This window comes from Rhinopithecus bieti, unplaced genomic scaffold (assembly GCF_001698545.2).
Source record: "Rhinopithecus bieti isolate Rb0 unplaced genomic scaffold, ASM169854v2 scaffold_759, whole genome shotgun sequence".
Taxonomy (NCBI): domain Eukaryota; kingdom Metazoa; phylum Chordata; class Mammalia; order Primates; family Cercopithecidae; genus Rhinopithecus; species Rhinopithecus bieti.
This window is the reverse complement of record NW_016803631.1, coordinates 806,520-827,577: the sequence shown is the minus strand read 5'-3', so window position 1 is coordinate 827,577 and position 21,058 is coordinate 806,520. Positions and strand designations below refer to the sequence as shown.

The following is a 21,058-nucleotide window of genomic DNA, read 5'->3' as shown; positions in this document are numbered from 1 at the left end:
AAAAAAAAATCATAACTTGCTGGTACAAGGTAAGAAAATGAAAAGGTGTTTTTTCAGAGCCAGCACCGATTTCAAGAAAAAAGATGGGATGTCAAGTTCCTATTCCCGAAGTGTGAAGGTGCATCCCAGCATCCTTGTCTGATTTCTGAGACCAGTCACCTAAGTTGAACTAACATCTGTGAAAATTAATTAGTGCTAAAGAGTAGACTATACTTAGAAATTAAAAATCATATTCCAGCTAAGTAATAATAAGTCATCTTGATTTACATAATACTAAATCATTTTATGGTATATAATACAAAAGAAAACCTTAATTCAACATTTGTAGAAAATCAACAGTTGATGATATATATATACGAAAATTATAACTCTTACTCACTATAAATATTAAGTGAATCCAAAATGATGACATGAGTGCACTGGATAATAAAGAAATACAGCATGATGAGAAACAGGTTGCCAGGCACTAGTCAAATTTCAAGTAGACACTGTCCTTCAGCAATGCTGCTACAATTAAATTCAAACTCACTTACCTACTGTGTCCACTCCTTTCCTGCCAGCACGACCAGCCATCTGCTTATAAGTAAGAATATCTAAAGGTCGACCACCAAAAATAGGGGTTCGAATAATCACACGACGTGCAGGTAAATTCACCCCAGAAGAAAGAGTAGAAGTCGCCGCCAAGACCCGAATGAGACCTTGACGAAAGGCTCCTTCAATAATATCCCTCTCCTCTAAAGTAAGACCTAAAAAAAGGAGGTTTTTATATATTTATTGATATATAATGAAAATATTATACGTGACCACTTACAAATGGATTTGAGTCTGCTTCAAGCCTCTAAAGATTTTTGAAACGATTGTTATGACTGTTGACAAAGGAGTCATCACAGTCTACCTCTTTAACAGTATAATCTGGCCGGGCGCAATGGCTCATGCCTGTAATCCCAGGACTTTGGGAGGCTAAGGCAGGTGGATCGCTTGAGGTCAGGAGTTTGAGACCAGCCTGGCCAACATGGTGAAACCCCACCTGTACTAAAAATACAAAAATTAGCTGTGTATGGTCGTGGGCACCTGTAATCCCAGCTAGTCAGGAGGCTGAGGCAGGAGAATCACTTGAACCTGGGAGGCAGAGTTTGCAATGAGCCGAGATCACATCATTGCACTCCAGCCTGGGCAACAGAGCGAGACTCAGTCTCACAAAACAACAACAATAACAAAAAAAGAGTAGAATCTGCTGCCCCTCGTATACCTCTATCTTATTTTCCAGACCAGGGGTCCACAAACTTTTCCTGTTCCTGTGGAATAGCAGGTCTCTGCTGTAACTATTCAACCCTGCCACTGTGACGTGAAAGCAGCAACAGAACAAATGGGCATGACTGTGTTCCAATAAAACTTTATTTACAAAAACAGATGGTAGGCTAGACTTGACCAGCAGACTATAACTTGCTAATCACTGTTCTAGATAATGAACTCCTTGTGGATAGTGATATACCTTATTCATCAAGATATCTTCAGGGCCTGTGCATCACATTGGTCAGATATACTTCCGACATAAATACATGATGAATAAAAACATGAGTAAATGAAAAACAGCGTATAGAATATATACTTATCTGGCTCATTTTCAATTTTATTAAAAAATTTAAAGGTCTGGGGTTCTAATTTTAAAATTAAGTGGTGGGTACACAGGTGTTCACTTTTTTAGTATGCATCATAAATTACATACAATGTAAATTTTGTGTGTGTATATATAGTAGTTTCCCCCATCTGTGGTATTGCTTTCCACAGTTTTAGTTACCCAAAGTCAAAAATATAAAGAGGAAAATTCCAGAAATAAGCAATTCATAAGTTTTAAATTGCATGCCCTACCACCCAGGACATGAATTATCCCTTTATTCAGTGTATCCATGCTATATACACTACCTGCACTATACAATGTCACTATATAGGAAAGAACATAGTATATAGAGGATTTGGTACTATCTGTGGTTTCAGGCATCCACTGAGGATCTTGGAACATATTCTCCACAAAGAAGGACTACTATATACCATATATATAAATATATATACCCCCTCACACACACGCATTTCAAATACATTTAAAAGTTTTAACATGCTATGAAAAAACATCATATATGTGGGGCTGGTACTATGCATGGTTTCAGATATCTACTGGGGGTCTTGGAACATAGCTTCAGTGAACAAGGGGAGACTACTATATACAAATAAGTAAACTGAAACATGTTTGTTTTACTCTTGTTCCATCTATCACACAATTTCGCTTAGTCGCCCAGGTTGGAGTACAGTGGCACAATCTCGGCTCACTGTAACCTCCACCTCCTGGGTTCAAGCAATTCTGCCGGCCTCAGCCTCCCAAGAAGCTGGAATTACAGGTGCGTGCCACAACGCCCGGCTGATTTTTGTATTTTTAGTAGGGACGGGGTTTTGCCATGTTGGCCAGGCTGGTCTTGAACTCCTGACCTCAGGTGATCCACTTGCTTTGGCCTCCCAAAGTGCTGGGATTACAGGAGTGAGCCACTACGCCCAGCCCACACAATTTCTTAAAAAGAAATCTAAGGATAACAAGTGTGTTTAACAAGAAATAAATATACACAAATATAAAAGTTAAGACAGTATGAGGAATTTTGGAGGTTTCTTAATAACAGATTATAAATATGAAATACCTGCATGATGAAATGCTACACCCCATGGTACAGTTTTCTGTAATACAGAGTCCAGTCCTGAAGGCAAACGTCTTAACTGATCCATCACTTCCAGGAGTTCTTTTTGTTCTAGAATTACTGGTGGGCATTCAGAAGGTTTCACTAATCCTGTCACAAAAAAATTATCAACACCATTTGCTTCTAGCTCCAGCTCCTTTAAGTGGTATCTGTCTAAATCATAATAGAACTAAATAGCAGGAGAATGGTTCTGAAACTGCTGCATACTATAATCCCCTGGAAATTTTTTAAGAATACTGATGCCTGGTTCTTAATCCTGGACATTGTTATATAATTGGTGTGGGGTGTGACCTGGACATGAAGAATTTTTAAATCTCCCCAGGCAATTCCAATGTGCGCCAAAGTTTAGGAAACTGTATAAGGGTAAGACCCACAGGAGAGGATCAAAGGAACCTGCTGGGGAAGTAGAGTATTACAGATACTGATTACCACTCAAAGCCCCAAAATCAAAACGCTTGCTCAAGGTGTGTACCACCAACCAGTAGTTGCAGTATCAGAGGGTTTCACCAATCCTGTCACGAAAAAGCCTACTTCACTGTCAAATTATTCTTGCCTCTTTGGCATTAATCTGGTAGTTAATTATATACCACTCTCTGTTTTTTTGTCTTCTCCCCCAGTAAGAGCTTAATGTTTTTTTGAGACAGGGTCTCACTCTGTCACCCAGGCTGGAGTACAGTGGCACAATCACTGCTCACGGCAGCCTCAACCTCCTGGGCTCAAGCAATCCTCCCACCTCAGTCTCCTGGTTAGTTAGGACCAGACACATGTGCCACTATGCCCAGCTAGTATTTTTTTTGTCACTTATAGAGATAGGGTCTCCCTATGTTGCCCAGGCAGGTCTCAAACTCTTGGGCTTAAGCAATTCTCCCACCTTGGCCTCCAAAGTGCTGAGATTTTTGAACTTGCAAAACTTTTCATAAAAAGTAATTATATGGCGGCCGGGCGCGGTGGCTCAAGCCTGTAATCCCAGCACTTTGGGAGGCCGAGACGGGCGGATCACGAGGTCAGGAGATCGAGACCATCCTGGCTAACACGGTGAAACCCCGTCTCTACTAAAAACTACAAAAAACTAGCCGGGCGACGTGGCGGCGCCTGTAGTCCCAGCTACTCGGGAGGCTGAGACAGGAGAATGGCGAGAACCCGGGAGGCGGAGCTTGCAGTGAGCTGAGATCCGGCCACAGCACTCCAGCCTGGGTGACAGAGCGAGACTCCGTCTCAAAAAAAAAAAAAAAAAAAAAAACAAAATATATGGAGGAGGAGGGGGGGTGACCCCTTTAACCCCAAAACTTTGGGAGGCCAAAGGGGGCAGATCACTTGAATCCAGGAGTTTGAGACCAGCCTGGGAAATGTGGCAAAATCCCATCTCTAAAAAAAAAACACAAAAAAATTAGCCAGGCATGGTGGCATGNAAAAAAAAAAAAAAAAAAAAAAAAAAGTAATTATATGGCTGGGCATGGTGGCTGACACCTGTAACCCCAGAACTTTGGGAGGCCAAAGTGGGCAGATCACTTGAATCCAGGAGTTTGAGACCAGCCTGGGAAATGTGGCAAAATCCCATCTCTAAAAAAAAAACACAAAAAAATTAGCCAGGCATGGTGGCATGCACCTATAGACCCAGCTACTCGGGAGGCTAAAGTGGGAGGATCACTTGAGCCCATGAGATAGAGATTACAGTGAGCTGAGATCATGCCACTGCATTCCATCCTGGACAACACAGCAAGATCCTGTCTCAAAAAAAAAAAGAAAAGAAAAGAAAGAAATGTATGTTCTAGAATTATTATGTGTCAGTTGAAACTAATCAAATATATATATACTTAAATATATATCTTATATTTCATACATTTTTAAATTTTTAGGTAAACTTTACTTAAAATTTTAAGAATTCACAGAAAGTTGCCAATGTTTTATTTTGCTGAGGGCAATTAATTTTTTAAAACCTTATCTATCAATATTTTTATTTCAAAAAAGACATTTAACATTAAAAAATGACTAGGAATAATTTCAGAATGTAAACTGCAGCTTTATAAATAATATACTGCCTTGTCTTTATTTTTCTGATAAAAATCTCATCATAGACTCCAGTCCGAGCACTAGCATTTGGGAGCTACTGCTGCTAACCAAGACGACAAAATCTCAAGAAAAGAAAATGATGATGATTCTGGTTATTAAGGATTATAAATGGCCATGGTAAAATGTAAGGAAATAAGCTAACCTGGTATAGAAAGTACCAATAAAGGGGAAACTGGAAGAGATAATACACTGTTAGACAACAGCCTAGCCAATATAAACTTCAAGCAAAGTTTACTTGTTAGAGCTAGGCTTGAGATTTCCATCACTTATCTTCATGATGCCACTAGTATAATTAATTAATAAAATATCTAATATTCTGTGACTAGAACTGGTCCCTGTCTTCCTTGTATTTGTCTTGGACTCCAAAGCACCACAGACTAGTAAAAATAGTGAGGCAACAGTAAAAATATATACTAATGATTATAGCCATTAGTATATACTAGATCACCATTTGGCAACAAAAAAGGAACAAACTGATAAATTAACAACCTGGGTGAACATCAACCACACCAGGCTGAGTGAAAGAAGCTAGATACAAAAGACACATACATACTGTATGACTTCATTTACGTGAAATTTTTAGAAAAGCACAAGTAATCTAAAGTGACAGCAAGCAGAGATCAACAGTTGCCTAAGTCTGGGATAGAGGGAAGAGACAGCAAAAGAAAAAAGAATATTTTAGGGTAATGAAAATGTTCTAGGTGTTGAATATAATATGGTTAAACAGATGTATACATTTGTTAAAATTTATCATATATATAAAAAATTGGTACATTTTCTTATAATACCTCAAAGCTGATTTTAAAATAGATTTGTATATACATGCATGTGTGTGTATATATGTGTATAAATACACACACACACACACACACACACACACACACAAGTTGACTGTTAAACAACACAGGAGTTAGAAACAAAGAAACCCCCAGTCAAAAATCTGCACACAACTGGACTTCTCCAAAATTTAACTACTGATAGGCGGTGGCTCACACCTGTAATCCCAGCACTTTGGGAGGCCGAGGCAGGCGGATCACAAGGTCAGGAGATAGAGACCATCCTGGCTAACACAGTGAAACCCCTCTCTACTAAAAATACAAAAAATTAGCCGGGTGTGGCGGTGGGCGCCTGTAGTTCCAGCTACTCGGGAGGCTGAGGCAGGAGAATGGCCTGAACCCGGGAGGCGGAGCTTGCAGTGAGCTGAGATCCGGCCACAGCACTCCAGCCTGGGCAACAGAGCGAGACTCCGTCTCAGAAAAAGCAACAACAACGAAAAAAGAAAACAAGAAAGAGAAAATACATTTACTATTCAGTAATAAATCATCATAAAGGTCTTTATCTTCATCATCTTTACCTTGAGTAGGATGAAGAAGGAGAAAGAGGAGACGGGTTCATCTTGCTGTCTCGGGGTGGCAGAGGCAGAAGTGGTGGCAGTAGAGGCAGGCACACTTGGTGTAACTTTACGTAAATACATTGTAATTTCTGCCTGTTTTTGCTTTTAATTATCTAAAATTTTATATACGGTACCAATCCTTTCGCCATTTGCTGTCGTTTCAGTGCCGATATCATAGGAGGGTCCATGCCATAAAAAAAGTCAGAAGCAGTCTTGAATAATGGGAATCCTTCTGCCAAACTGTCTAATGTCAACTTGTTTTCTGGCACTGCTTCTTCTATGTCTTCTTACTCATCATCTGGCACTTGTTTGGAAGCACTCATTTTCTTCAAGTCATCTTCTGTTAATTCCTCTGGTATGGTGTCTACTAGCTCTTGAATTTCTCCAAGATCCATATCTTGAAACCCTTTACCTCCACCATTTTTTTTGCCATTTTCACAATCTCTTTCATGATTTCATTCATTGGCTCTGTCATAAATCCTATGTGAAGTCATGTGCAATATGTGGACAGTTTTCTCCAGCAGAAATTTATCATTTTGGGCGTGCTGGCTTTCACAGCTTTCCCTATAACAACGATGGCATCTTCAATGAAATAATCCTTCAAGACTTTCACAATGTTCTATTGGGGTTCTCTTCCATAATGTTGACAGTCCTTTCCATAGAGTACCGTGCATAATGAGCTTCAAACGTCCTCATGACCCCTTGATCTAGAGACTAAATTAGAGATGCTGTGTTTGAGGGTAAGTAGATCACTTTGATGCCTTAACTGTTGAACTCAAGAGGTTCTGGATGGCCCAGGGCATTGTTTAACATCAAAAGAAAGTTAAAAGGCAGTCCCTTACTGGCAATGTATTTCCTGACTTCAGAGACAAAGCATCGATGAAACCAATCCAGAGAAAGGGTTCTCACTCTCCAGTCCTTCTTGTACAACCAAAAGACTGGCAACCAGTGTTTATCTATTCCCTCTAAGGCTTGGGGATTAGCTGTCTTATAGATATGAGTAGTCCTGATCATAAACCCAACTGCATTTGCACAAGAGTTAGCCTATCCCTTCCTGCTTTAAATCCTGGTGCTTTCTTCTCTTCCTTACTGATAAATGGGTTCTTTGTGGCATTTTTTTTCCCCCCAGAATAGGGCACTTTCATCTGCATTAAAAATCTGTTCAGGCAGATATCCTTTCTCCTCAATAATTTTCTTAATGGTATCGTGGAACTCATTTGCAGCCTCTTGGTCTTGCATCTCCTGTTATCTTGACACTTTTTCAAATTAATACAAATCACCAAAAAATTTTCCATTATGTATTGAAAAAACTCCACATATAAACCTCTAAAACGATCCAACCATCTTTTGCTGGCATTAAATTCTCCAGCTTTAGATCCCTTTGCTTTAAGTTGCCATATGGACTTCACTTTTTCTCAAATCATAGTAGTCTATAGGTATGCGTTTCTTTTGCATGTGTGTGTGTGTGTGCACGTGCACGTGTGCATGCGTGTGTGTGTGCATCTGTGGCGACAGGGTCTCACTCTGCCACTCAGACTGAGCTGAGCACAATGGCATGATCATGGCTGACTGCACCCTTTACCTCCCAGGTTCAAACAATCCTCCCACCTCAGCCTCCCAAGTAGCTGGAACTACAGGCAAACACCACCACACCCGGCTACCTTTTTCTTTTCTTTTTTTTTTTGAGATGGAGTCTCGTTCTGTCGCCCAGGCTGGAGTGCACTGGCACAATCTCGGCTCACTGCAACCTCTTCCTCCCAGGTTCAAGCAATTCTCCTGCCTCAGCCTCCCAAGTGGCTGGGACTATAGGCGTGCACCACCACGCCTGGCTAATTTTTGTATTTTTTAGTAGAGACGGGGTTTCACTATGTTATCCAGGCTGGTCTCAAACTCCTGACCTCAGGTGATCCGCCCACTTCATCCTCCCAAAGTGCTGGGATTACAGGCGTGAACCACCGTGCCCGGCGTAACTTTTTAACTTTTGTAGAGCTAAGATCTCACTATGTAGCCCATGCTGGTCTTGAACTCCTGGACACAAGTGATCCTCCTGCCTTGGCCTTCCAAAGTGCTGGGATTATCGATGTAAGCCACCTCACCCAGCAGGTGTGCCTTTCATATAGTGATCCTGCAGCCACATAAAACTGCATTTTCAAAATCAGATGACAAAGTATTTCACAAAATGTGCAAAGCTGCAGCAATAGCTTCATAAATTTCCTTCTTTTTTTACAGTAGTACTTGAGCTCAATTCATTTATCTTAAAATAATAAATGCATCTGCAGACCTCAACTTATGGTACATAGCAAGCAATTCAGTTTTTTCTTAGAATGCCACAACTTTTCTCTGCTTCTTGGGAACACTTCCGGCATCACTAGTGGCACTTCAGATTGGTCCCATAGTATTATTCAAGGTTTACAGTACTGCACTAAATATGATGAAAAGTACATGAGAAACAAGATAAATTACTTTTTACTACAATATGCAAATTATGAGAGACAAACTGCTCATATGAAGATGATAAGCGTCACATATTTTAAGTGGATACTCACAATACGTGAGCTTACTGCAACAGCAGCAGGAGGTAGCTATAAAATTATTACAGTAGTACAGTATATATTATGGTTAATTTTATGCAGTTATGATTTAACACTGCCTCTTTACATTTGTTTACACTCTTCTTAACTGTGAATGGTGCCATATCTTCTTGACTGTGAATGGCGTCTGTGTCTGTGTGCATAAGTTTTGATAAATATTTATTTATTTATTTATTTATTTATTTATTTATCTATTCGAGAGAGGGTCTCACTCTGTCATCCAGGCTAGAGTAAAGCGGCGTGATCTCGGCTTACTGCAACCTCCACCTCCCAGGTTCAAGTGATTCTCCTGCCTCAGCCTCCCATGTAGCTAGGATTACAGGTGCCCACCATCACACCCAGCTAATTTTTGTATTTAGTAGAGATGGGGTTTCACCATGTTGGCTGGGCTGGAAATTTTAATTTTTTTTTTTTTTTGAGATGGAGTTTCGCTCTTGTTGCCCATGCTGGAGTGCAATGGCACGATCTTGGCTCACTGCAACTTCCGCCTCCTGGGTTCAAGCAATTCTCCCACCTCAGCCTCCTGAGTAGCTGGGATTACAGGTGTGCACCACCACACCCAGCTAATTTTTTGTATTTTTTGTAGAAACGGGGTTTCACTATGTTAGCCAGGCTGGTCTCGAACTCCTGACCTCAGGTGATCCACCCTCCTCAGCCTCTCAAAGTGCTAGGATTACAGGTGTGAGCCACCGTGCCTGGCAGAAATTTTAATTTTTAATAAAAGATTTGGGCCAGGCGCAGTGGCTTACGCCTGTAAACCCAGCACTTTGGGAGGCCAAGGCAGGTGGATCACTTGAGATCAGGAGTTCAAGACCACCCTGGCTTGGTGAAACCAGGTCTCTACAAAAATTAGCAGGGCATGATGGCAGGTGCCTGTAATTCCAGCTACCGGGGAGGCTGAGACGGGAGAATCACTTGAACCCAGGAGGCAGAGGTTGCAGTGAGCCAAGACTGTGCCATTGCATTTCAGCCTAAGCGACGGGTGCAAGACTCTGTCCCAAAAAATAATAAATAAATAAATAAATAAATAAATAAATAAATAAAATAATCGATTTGTGTATATTTTAAAGTAGTATGTGATAAAATAGACTAGCATCTACATATGTTTTAGGCTACATGACATATCTTTTTCTTTTTGTTCTTTAATGTTTTCATGTTTCTAGGCTACACAGCTTGTCAGTTTCTTCAAATTAACACAAATCACCAAAACATTTTCTAATATATTATGTACTGACAGAAATCCACATATAAATGAATGCACACAATTCAAACCCACGTCGTTCAAGGTCAACTTATACATATATACTCATATGTGTATGATTTTTTTCAGAGTTACACTTTCCTTTGGAAATATAAAGAAGATATGGTTACTTTCCCCAAAGAAATGTCTACATGTGAAGTTTTGCATCCAATTTAGGGGCTCCAAAGATCAAACTCTTAAAGCCCATGGATCCCTGATAAAGAACTGTAGCATATATCCAGTATTCTAAAAATCTAAAGCTGATTAGTCTAAGCTTGTGTGCGTATACATAGTCTATACTAGGGATGGAATATGATTTGAATCACAAAAGCACAGTTTGGTAAAAACGGTACCACCTAGTGGGCAGGCAGTGGCAATGATTAACAAAAGCCACGTTTTTGCTAATATAATCACTACTGTTACTTTCAAGCAAATGTACTAAGCATGAAGGCTTTCCTTTCCATCCATAACTCACCCTCAGTTTGATGATGTAGATTATAAAACTCTCGAGCAATGATATCTGCCAGCTTCTCACACCATGTCTTTGATGGACAAAAAAGTAATACTGAATGGTTATCACGAATCGTCTCATAACATAAACTAACAACATGGTCCTCATCTCCCTAAAAAAGAAAGATACATAACCACTTTAGTGGTACTTTCAAAAGATTCTCACATCTGTTTAAAAGCACTCATTTTCCTTTCTGGGGAAGCTTTTTCTTCTTGAAAGCATAATAAAAATCAGTTACAAAGTCAATAACAAAAGAAAGGAAAAAAAAGAAGAAAAAATAAGCTCCTAATGATGAAAGGTGAAAGAAATAGTAGTTACTATTCATTCAACTAATATTAACTGAGCTCCAATCCTCAGGCAATGGAAATACAATATTGAGTAAAAAGAAAGTCAAGATCCTAATAGTCAAGGGGTTTATAGTCTCACCAAGAGACACATTAAAATACAGATGTCCCCAACTTAAAATGGTTGGACTTTACGATTTTTTTTTATTTTACAATGGTGCAAAAGCAGTATGCATTCAATAGAAACCATACTTTGGGTGCCCATACAACTCTTCTATTTTTCACTCTCAGCACAGTATTCATTAAATTATAAGATATTAAACACTTTATTATAAAACAGGCTTTGTGCTAGATGATTTTGCCCAACTGCAGGCTAATGTAAATGTTCTGGAGAACATTTAAGGTAGGCTAGGCTAAGCTATGATATTCGGTAGGTTAAATGTATTAAATGCATTTTCAACTTACAATGAGTTTATCAGGATATAACCCCATCATAAGTCTAAGAGCATCTGTACTAAATAAATATAAAATGCAATAATAATATATACCATTAAAAGAGAGTTTTACAGTGTTTTGAGGTCTCATATTTGACAGAAAGATCTGAAAGAAAAACTGTCCTGAGAAAGCAATTTAGCTGAGATGTGAAGGTGGGGAAACATTATCTCAATGAAAGGTAACACATTTCAAACAAACAAAAGGGCAGGTGTGAATACCCTGTGGTGGCCCTGCAAGTTCTCCATACTGGAAGTATCTCAATGTATGTATTAAAAACTGGATTAATGCATCCATTTATTCACTCATTAAATGAATATTTACTATATGTCAAATATTGTTCTAGGTACTGGGGATGGAGCTGCGAACAAAGCAGAAAAAAAGCTCTATCCTCATAACGTTTCTACTCCAGTAGGAAGAGATAGATAATAACAAAAACGAGGTAAGCAAAACATATAAGGGGCCAGGCACAGTGGCTCACTCCTGTAATCCCAGCACTTTGCGAGGCCGAGGCCTGAGGTCGGGAGCTCGAAGACCAGCCTGACCTATGTGGAGAAGCCCCGTCTCTACTAAAAATACAAAATTAGCTGGGTGTAGTGGCACATGCCTGTAATCCCAACTAGTAGGGAGGCTGAGGCAGAAGAATCGCTTGAACCTGGAAGGTGGAGGTTGCGGTGAGCTGAGATCACGCCATTGCACTCCAGCCTGAGCAAGAAGAGCAAAACTCCATCTCAAAAAAAAACAAAAACAAAAACAAAAAAACACATAATATGTTTGGTTTTGAAAAGTGCTAAGGGAAAAGAAATAGAGACCATGTGAGGGAGAACATTATAATTTAGACAAGTTGGCCAGGGAAGGTCTAAGACAGTGACATTTGAGTAAAAGTCCAAAGGTGAAAGAGTAAACCACACTGATCACACTGATACCCCTAAGGGGAAAGCATTCTAGAAAAAGAGAACCTGAGGCAGGAAATTCATGGTATATTAAAAAACAGCAGAGGCTAGTGTGAAGGAAGTGAGAGGGAACATAGTAGATAGAGCCAGAGCACTAAGAGGGGCGGGGGGTATAGATCATGTAGGACCTTACAGACTACTATGAAGACACTGGCTTTTATTCTAAATGAAACAGAAAGCCATTGCAAGTTTCCGAGAAGAAGGATAACATGATCTGATGTTTGTTTTAAATAGATCACTAGCTCCTGAAGTAAAGCATAGACTGAAAGAGACAAGGTCAGAAGCCGAGAGAACAATTAGGAAATATTTCAGTAATCCAGGTAAGAAGTATAGGTGGTTCAAAAGGGTGGAGGCACAGACATAGTAAAAGAAGAAAAAAAATTAACAGGAAAGCAAATGAATGTGTTCACACATAAATGTATTGAAGTAACCAAGGCATAGCCAGGCGAAATATGGGGCACAGAGCGAAGATTCCACACCAAGCATGCAGAAGTTACAAATGCGTACCTAGATAGTTCGTGAAATACATAAATTTAGTCCTATTCCCAATTCTAAAATGACCCTTAGCTATGTTAGTACTCAGAGGGACAACTCTGCATAAAAACAGCAGATGCCTCACTCCACCAATGTACATGAGTCAGTTCTTTAACCTCAGGATTAAAGTGTATTTGGGAGCATGGGAGGGTACTTATTTATCAAGCACTTTCTAGACGCCAGATAATTTTTTAAAATCATATTTAATTCTTACAATATTCAAGATAAGGATTATAATATCCTATTTAATAGGTGAAGATATGAGATTCAGATAGGTTTTGTGATTCAACTACTATCTCAGCCATATCAAGTATCTCTATTAAGTATCAGAGGTAGATCTATCAGACTACAAAAATAATATTCTTTTCACTTTACTATATATTATACCTACCATTTAATAAAAAAGTTAATTTTCCATACTAACAGTTAGTGTAAACTAAACCATAAGAAAACATTTTCCCAGTAAAAAGAAAAAGCTACAAGATCAGTTTTTTTTTTAATGTTTATATTATATATCAGGAAACAATTATTTATTTAAATTAAAGGTACAACTACATTTCTTCTCTTACCATCACCACCAATATTTTTTTTGGCGGGGACGGAGTCTCACTCTGTTGCCCAGGCTGGAGTGTAGTGGCATGATCTCGGCTCACTGCAGCCTCTACCTACCATGTTCAAGCAATTCTCCTGCCTCAGCCTCCCAAGCAGCTGGGATTACAGGCACCCACCAGCACGCCTAGCTAATTTTTGTATTTTTAGTAGCGACAGGGTTTCACCATGTTGGCCAGGATGGTCTCAAACTCCTGACCTCAAGTGATCCACCTGCCTCGGCCTCCCAACGTGTTGGAATTTATAGACGTCAGCCACCACGCCCAGCTCACCAATTCTTTAAGAGGAAACCAGTTAGCTTAATATTAATCCTAATGTATATGTAACTCCCAATTACATCATTCAGAATTGTTAATTTGCTAGAAAATGAAATCAAACACACAGATACTAATAGTAGTGATGTAAATATATTGATTTACCTTCACTTGTAGCATGGGTTCAAATTCCCTCACAAGTTTCATTGAAGAGTCATATATGGAATTTCCAACTTTTACTGACTCCAAAAGCGGTACAGGGCGAAAGTCGGTATGGTAGTGTTCAGCATTCAACCAGGAAGCCACAAGCTCCAAATTAGGAAGGGTAGCACTCATGCCAACAATCTGCACAGCATTAGACAGAGAACTGGCTAAATCTGCCTGACTATAAAAAAAACAAATGAAAAGAATATTAAAAGATATAGAATGCATTAATAATTAGTGTTGCTAACAATATTTATGGTTATGTCCTTTGCATACATTTCTTTAGGATATATACCTAAGAATAAAATTGCTGATCCACAAATTGAGTCACAGATTATCTTCAATTTAGATAATCCCACATTGTTTTCCAAGGTAACACCTCCACAATCTGTGTTTTCTATTGTTCCATAATCTTGTCACCACTTGGTATTGTTAATCTTTATAATATGTTAGCAGTTATAGAGGGTACGTGGTAGTATTTCCTTTTTTTAGACAGGGTCTTGCTCTGTCACCCAGGCTAGAGTACAATGGACCTGTCTCAGCTCACTGCAACCTCTGCCTCCCAGGTTCAAGCGATTCTCCTGCCTCAGCCGCCTGAGTAGCTGGGACTACAGGTGCGTACTACCACACCCGGCTAATTTTTGTATGTTTAGTAGAGACAGTGTTTCACTGTGTTGGCCAGGCTGGTCTTGAACTGACCTCATGATCCGCCCACCTCAGCCTCCCAAAGTGCTGGGATTACAGGCATGAGCCACCGCGCCCAGCCAGTATTTCTTTGAAGACGTAATTTACAGTTCCCTGATAACCAGTGAGACTCATCATCACTTCATGTGTATGAACCACGTGGATACCCTGGTTGTTGTTGTTGTTATTGTTTGAAACAGAGTCTCGCTCTGTCGCCCACTCACTACAGGCTCCACCTCCTGGGTTCACGCCACTCTCCTGCCTCAGCCTCCCGAGTAGCTGGGACTACAGGCACCCACCACCACACCTGGCTAATTTTTTTGTATTTTTAGTAGAGACGGGTTTTCATCGTGTTAGCCAGGATGGTCTCAATCTCCTGACCTCGTAATCCGCCCGCCTCGGCCTCCCAAACTGCTGGGATTACAGGCGTGAGCCACCGTGCCCAGCCAATACCCTGTTTCAAAAGCCTGTTTTTTTGTCCATTGATATAGTGGGTTGTGTTTTTCTTATTCATTTGTAGAATTTTTAAATGTCTGGATAGTGACTTTCCTCTTCCATTTTTTGCTCTGTTTTTATTATTTTGTCAAGCTTTCTGTTGCATTATTTTACTTTTTTTTTTTCTAGACAGGGTCTAGCTCTGTCAGCTGGAGTGCAAAGGCGCAATCTCGGCTCATGGCAACCTCTACCTCCAGGGTTCAAGTGATTCTTATGCCACCTGAGTTGCTGGGATTGCAGGTATGCATCAAGACGCCCAGCCAGATTTTGTATTTTTAGTAGAGACAGGGTTTTGCCATGTTGGGCAGGCTTGTCTAGAACTGGCCTCAAGTGATCTGCCTGCCTCGGCCTCCCAAAGTGCTGGGATTACACGCATAAGCCACCAGGCCTGGCCTTTCTTCGAAGTTATTGGGATGGATCATTAAATAATTGATTGTCAGTCTCTCTTCCTTATAATATATATGTTTTATGCTATCAATTTTCTTTTAAAAACAACTTTTGCTGCCCTTCACAAGTTTTGTTAGTAAATATTTTTATTATACTTTCAGTTCAAACTATTTTCTAATTTCTGTTGTGATTACTTTTTTGATCTAAAAAATGTCAAAATTGTGTTTATTTCCAGTAATGTAGACATTTTCTAGTTATGCTTTTCTTATAGTTAATTTCACTGCTGTTAGAAAATAAATGATATGGGCCGGGCGCGGTGGCTCAAGCCTATAATCCCAGCACTTTGGGAGGTCGAGACGGGCGGATCACGAGGTCAGGAGATCGAGACCATCCTGGCTAACACGGGGAAACCCCGTCTCTACCAAAAAAAACTACAAAAAACTAGCCAGGTGAGGTGGCAGCGCCTGTAGTCCCAGCTACCTGGGAGGCTGAGGCAGGAGAATGGCGTGAACCCGGGAGGCGGAGCTTGCAGTGAGCTGAGATCCGGCCACAGCACTCCAGCCTGGGTGACAGAGACTCCATCTCAAAAAAAAAAAAAAAGAAAAGAAAAGAAATGATATGAATTCATTAAAATATGTTAAGACTTGCTTTATGGTCCAGCATATGGAAACTTTTAATAAATGTTCCATGTGTAACTCAAATGAACATGTATTCTGCTGTTTTGAGGTAGTTGTTCAATATATATCCATTAGGTCAAATTTGCTGATTATATTAATCATATTTTCTATATCCCTAGTGATTTGGGATAGAGATGGTTATCTGCTTGTTCTATCACAAGAGAGATGTGTTCAATTCTCCCTTAACTGAAAAGAACCTATTGAATACCCAGCACAATGACTAAAATAGACCAACACCAACACACATCAGTATGAAATTTCATAGCACTGTGGAAAAGAGGAGTGCCTAAAATTCCCAGACAGAATTTAAAAAATTGTATACAAAGGATGAAAACCAGCATAGCACTGAATTTCTCAATAGCAATGAGAAAATGAAGTAATGCCTTGACAACTCTGAAGGAAAAGTATTTCCAATCTTGACTTTTATACCTGGACAGTCCATAATTATGGAGACCAAGTACGGTGACTCATGCCTATCACCCTAGCACTTTGGGAGGCCGAGGTGGGTAGGTCACCTGAGGTCAGGCATTCGAGACCAGCCTGGCCAACATGGTGAAACCCTGTCTCTACTAAAATACAAAATTAGCTGGGTGTGGTGGCAGGTGCCTATAATCCCAGCTACTCAGGAGGCTGAGGCAGGAGAATCACTTGAACCCGAGAGGTGGAGGTTGCAGTAAGCCGATCGCACCACTTCACCCCAGTCTGGGCAAAAGAGCAAAACTCCATCTCAAAGAAAAAAAAAAAAAAAAAAAAAGAATTATGAGGCATTTGGAGACATGCAAGTTCTTAAAAAATTTATACCTTTGTGTGTTCACTGAAATAAAGTAGAAGTTCCTGGAAGATATTCCCACCAAAACAAGAAGGTAAATCAAGACAGATATATGGTCAAAACACTGGTTGGGGAAAGGGAATCCCAAGATGGTTGCTATGTAGCATATATATAGATTAACCACCTATCTAGACTGGAACAACTTGAAGGGCTTTAGGAAAATCTTCGAGAAGATGACTGGCAGAATAGCAAATGTGGTAGAATACACAACTAGGGAGGAGGCTAGGGATAAATTAGCAGTAAGTATCTGGAAAACCAAGCCATCAAACAAAAAAGACAGTTATTAATTTCAGAGAAAACAAAAAGTTGTTTAGAAAAGCAAAAGTAATCATATTACACTATAACCCAGTTACCAATGTTATTTATATAGTCATAATAGCATAACACTGAATAATGATCTAAGCAAAATCGTAACATAACTATATTTGAAGAATAGGAAGATAATGAGAGGATAAAGAGAGACTGCAGAGAAGGGAGACTATTGGGTAGTGGTTAGTAAAGAATTTAAAAGAAAGCTAGATCTTCATCTTTCATAGTAAAAGTCAATATATAAGGTCTGAAATTTAAAAAATTAAGTAGCCACAATTAGAGATGCTGCTGTAAATATTTTTAAAAAGCTACAAGAGTTGAAAGGTTGAAGTAGCCTCTGAGAAGTGAGGGCTAAAAAAATACTATTTTTCAAAATTAGCCTGACTACTCATATATATAGTACAGAATACAGAAATAGATTTTTTTAAATCTATAATAAAATACAGAAACTAGATTTTTTTAAATCTATAATAAAAATGTATACATTGGATGGGTGAGCAGCCAGAAAATTAAGAATGTTTACAAAGTAATCTAAAGTCAGTTTCAACCTGAAATACTTTTCAGGTTGTTGTTAGAGACATGGTGTTGCTCTGTAGCCCAGGCTGGAGTAAAGTGGCACAATCATACCTCATTGCAGCCTGGAACTCTTGGGCTCAAGTAATCCTCCTGCCTCAGCCTCCTGAGAAGCTGGGATTACAGGTGAGTGCCACCATGCCCAGTTAATTTTTTATCATTTATAGAAATGGGGTCTCACTGTGTTGCCCAGGCTGGTCTGGAACTCAGACTCAAGTGATCCTCCCACCTCAGCCTTCCAAAGTGCTGGGATTACAGGTGTCAGCCACTATACCTGGACTGACTTCTTCTGGAACAAAAGCAAACTACTATACATGAGTTTTCTCAATAAGAAAAATATTACACTCCCTTAATTTATTTAACTCATACTTATGCACTTTTTCAGACAATTTCTCAACACTGTTTGAAATCTCAGGAATTCAGTTATTTCACGTACTCACCAAGATGCTGATTTCCGAGTAATATAGCAAATCTTGGTCAGCAAAAGTTCTAGCAGATACCCTCGGTGAGAGTCTCCCAGCATATGTAATTCATCGACAACCACCATTCCTAAAAAGATTTTCCAGATACTAGGTTTTTACAGAATCTCACATCCACGAAGAATTTTTTTCCAACTTTTATTTCACTCTATTTTATTTCCTTTATATCAACTTTTATTTTAGATTCAGGGGGTACATGTGCAGGTTTGTTACCTGGGTATATTGCGTAATGCTGAGGTTTGGAGTACAAATGATCCCATCACCCAGGTACTTAGCAATAGTACCCTATTATTAAATAGTTTTTCAACCCTTGTTCCCTTCTAGTAGTCCCCAGTTTCTGTTGTTGTCATCTTTATGTCCATGAGTACTCAAAGTTTAATTCCCACTTACAAGTGAGAACATGTGGTACTTGGTTTTCTGTTCCTGCATTAACTGGCTTAGGATAATGGCTCCAGCTGCATCCATGTGGCTTTGCTACAAAGGACATGATTTCATTCTTTTTATGACTGTGACAAGAAGAAATTTAAAAGACTCAATATCTTATATCACACATTGATATAAGATATAATACATTGCAAGTGATGCAAATTTCAAACCATAAATCAAAAATCATATTCCTTATAATGGGCAATTCTTTTCCAAGATGTTTCAGGTATTACAGGCAGCTGTACTACAAGGTATACTGGATCTAAAAATCAATTATTAGCTTACTCAGGGCTAAACAAACCCAGGGAAAACTGCTTCTCATCACTCTTCTAAATTGGCAACTTCACTGAAATAAACATACAATCAAATATCAAAGACATCTATGTCAGTTTTCAGTGTATTGACTTTTCAATGGGAAAACATATATACTCATGTTGGAAAGTAGCTTAGAAAAAAACATGAGGATCCAGAAGAAAAAGACAATTTTAAGAGATTTTTAATATGGTAGGCTAGTGAGTCACTATACTGCAAAACAAAAATATGATCACAATGTCCTTCACTACTTGGAGAATTTAACCAATGTATATACTTGGAAAAATTCTTAAGAATTACTGAAAATTCAGTGTCAACCAATACTTTCTTTAAACATTTTCATAACAACATAGTTTCCACATGCACTGGTATTCTCCCCATCCCAAATTCTCCCCACCAAAAAACAACTTTCCAGTGAAAAGGAATTTGAGGAGACAATAGGGAACTTCCTAATGACACATGATGTTCTTTTCCCTATCAATAATCTATCTCCAAAATTGTACTGTCTAATGAGTTATTTTAGCACTTATTCATTCATTCACCAAAAAAAAAAAGTATTCTGCCTACCGTGTGCCAGGCACTGTGCTAGGTACATCAGAAATAGCACTTACTAGGGTCTATTGCAACTCTCAAATATTTAAAGTCCAATGGGGTCACAAGTAATAAGACAATTCTGATACAAATCAATTGCAATTTCTTTCTCCAAGCTTTATGGACCATAGCCCATGTCTGATTCCCACCCTCCACCCCTACCCTACCATAACTTTACCATGGTATTTTTAAGTGTACCACGTTCTCAACAAGTAGCTGATATTCTTGCTACTTCTGCTGCTGAAATCCTTCTATGCCTGTTGCTACCTCTACATAATGGCCTTTCCATAATGGCAAAAAAAAAAAATGCATTAAGATAGAAAATCTTCCCAGAATCCCAAGCTCAAATAGAGTGTCAGTTTCTTTAGCTTCCTACCATTTCCATGCTAAATGGTAGACTCTAGGTCCAAGCCCAAAATAGACATCATAGCAGCAGAACATAGTAACAAAAACACATATACGCTAACTGCAAAATGGCATATCTGGCCCAGCAGGCTTCCTTCTATTCCTGGTAAAGTTTAGATAACAAAGAAGCAAGGAGAAGTTATTGAGGGCTTAAGGATATCCTCTACATTCTGTAAAGTACAAAAATGCAACATAATGGAGTCAATAACAGCAGCAGGACACAAAACTTATAAACACAGCATTCCTAACATTACAGATGCCAATTCTCGCCTCCAGAATTAGACAATAGACAACAGAAAAACAAATGGGACCTACAGAAATCACAACAGCTCCACTTCATTCCATCAAAAATAGAATAGAAAGTATTTACTTATTTTCTAACTTTCTTACCTAACAGATCCATCTTATTTTCCTCTATGAGGCGATTGATCAGACCGTTGGCTCTCTCAATTGTGCAGACTGCAATATCCAATGAAGAGAAATGCCTTGATGGAGAGGTGCTGCCCATATAACCATCTACTTTTATTCCTACTTCCTGAAACAGACTCTGAATTGAGTAAAAAGGAACAATACAGGTGAAAAAACTTGGAAATTCAAGAGTTATAAACTGGTTCTATCCCAGAACATAGACATAACTATCTAAAGACATCTACCAGATTACTGTCATCAGTTGTTTCTGGCCAGGACACACTGGTTCTTTTTAGATCATATACTAAAAATATGAAGTTTAGAACTGACAAAACTTAGATTTCTGTTAAGAGTCAAATAAAATTATGCAATTTTAATGACAGCATAATAATCTAAAAAGTTCTAAGAGCTACTTATAGGAATTAAAATTGGAGAAAAACTACCTTAAGCACTAACATTTTAATCTAATAAACAGCAAGAAACTAGTTATAACACTTTAAGAAACAAATTTATACTTTATGAGGAAAATAGTCTCATTATCCTAATGACCAATTTTTTAATGTAATTGGAAGAAAAGCTTTTAAAAGTCAAATTCAGTGGGATTTTT

The 21,058-nt window shown here is 39.0% G+C and overlaps 1 protein-coding gene across 1 annotated transcript in view; it reads right to left on the bottom strand.

Annotated features, from left to right (window-relative positions):
* The window catches only part of POLQ (DNA polymerase theta), a 119,694-nt gene that overhangs the window by 86,520 nt on the left and 12,116 nt on the right, over positions 1–21,058 (bottom strand). The window contains exons 4-9 of the mRNA XM_017891207.1: positions 20,434–20,590; positions 18,271–18,379; positions 13,838–14,057; positions 10,511–10,658; positions 2,685–2,831; positions 534–746 (exon numbers count right to left, since the gene is read on the bottom strand). Of these exons, the coding sequence (XP_017746696.1) occupies positions 534–746; positions 2,685–2,831; positions 10,511–10,658; positions 13,838–14,057; positions 18,271–18,379; positions 20,434–20,590 (994 nt within the window). The remainder of the gene's footprint in view (positions 1–533; positions 747–2,684; positions 2,832–10,510; positions 10,659–13,837; positions 14,058–18,270; positions 18,380–20,433; positions 20,591–21,058) is intronic.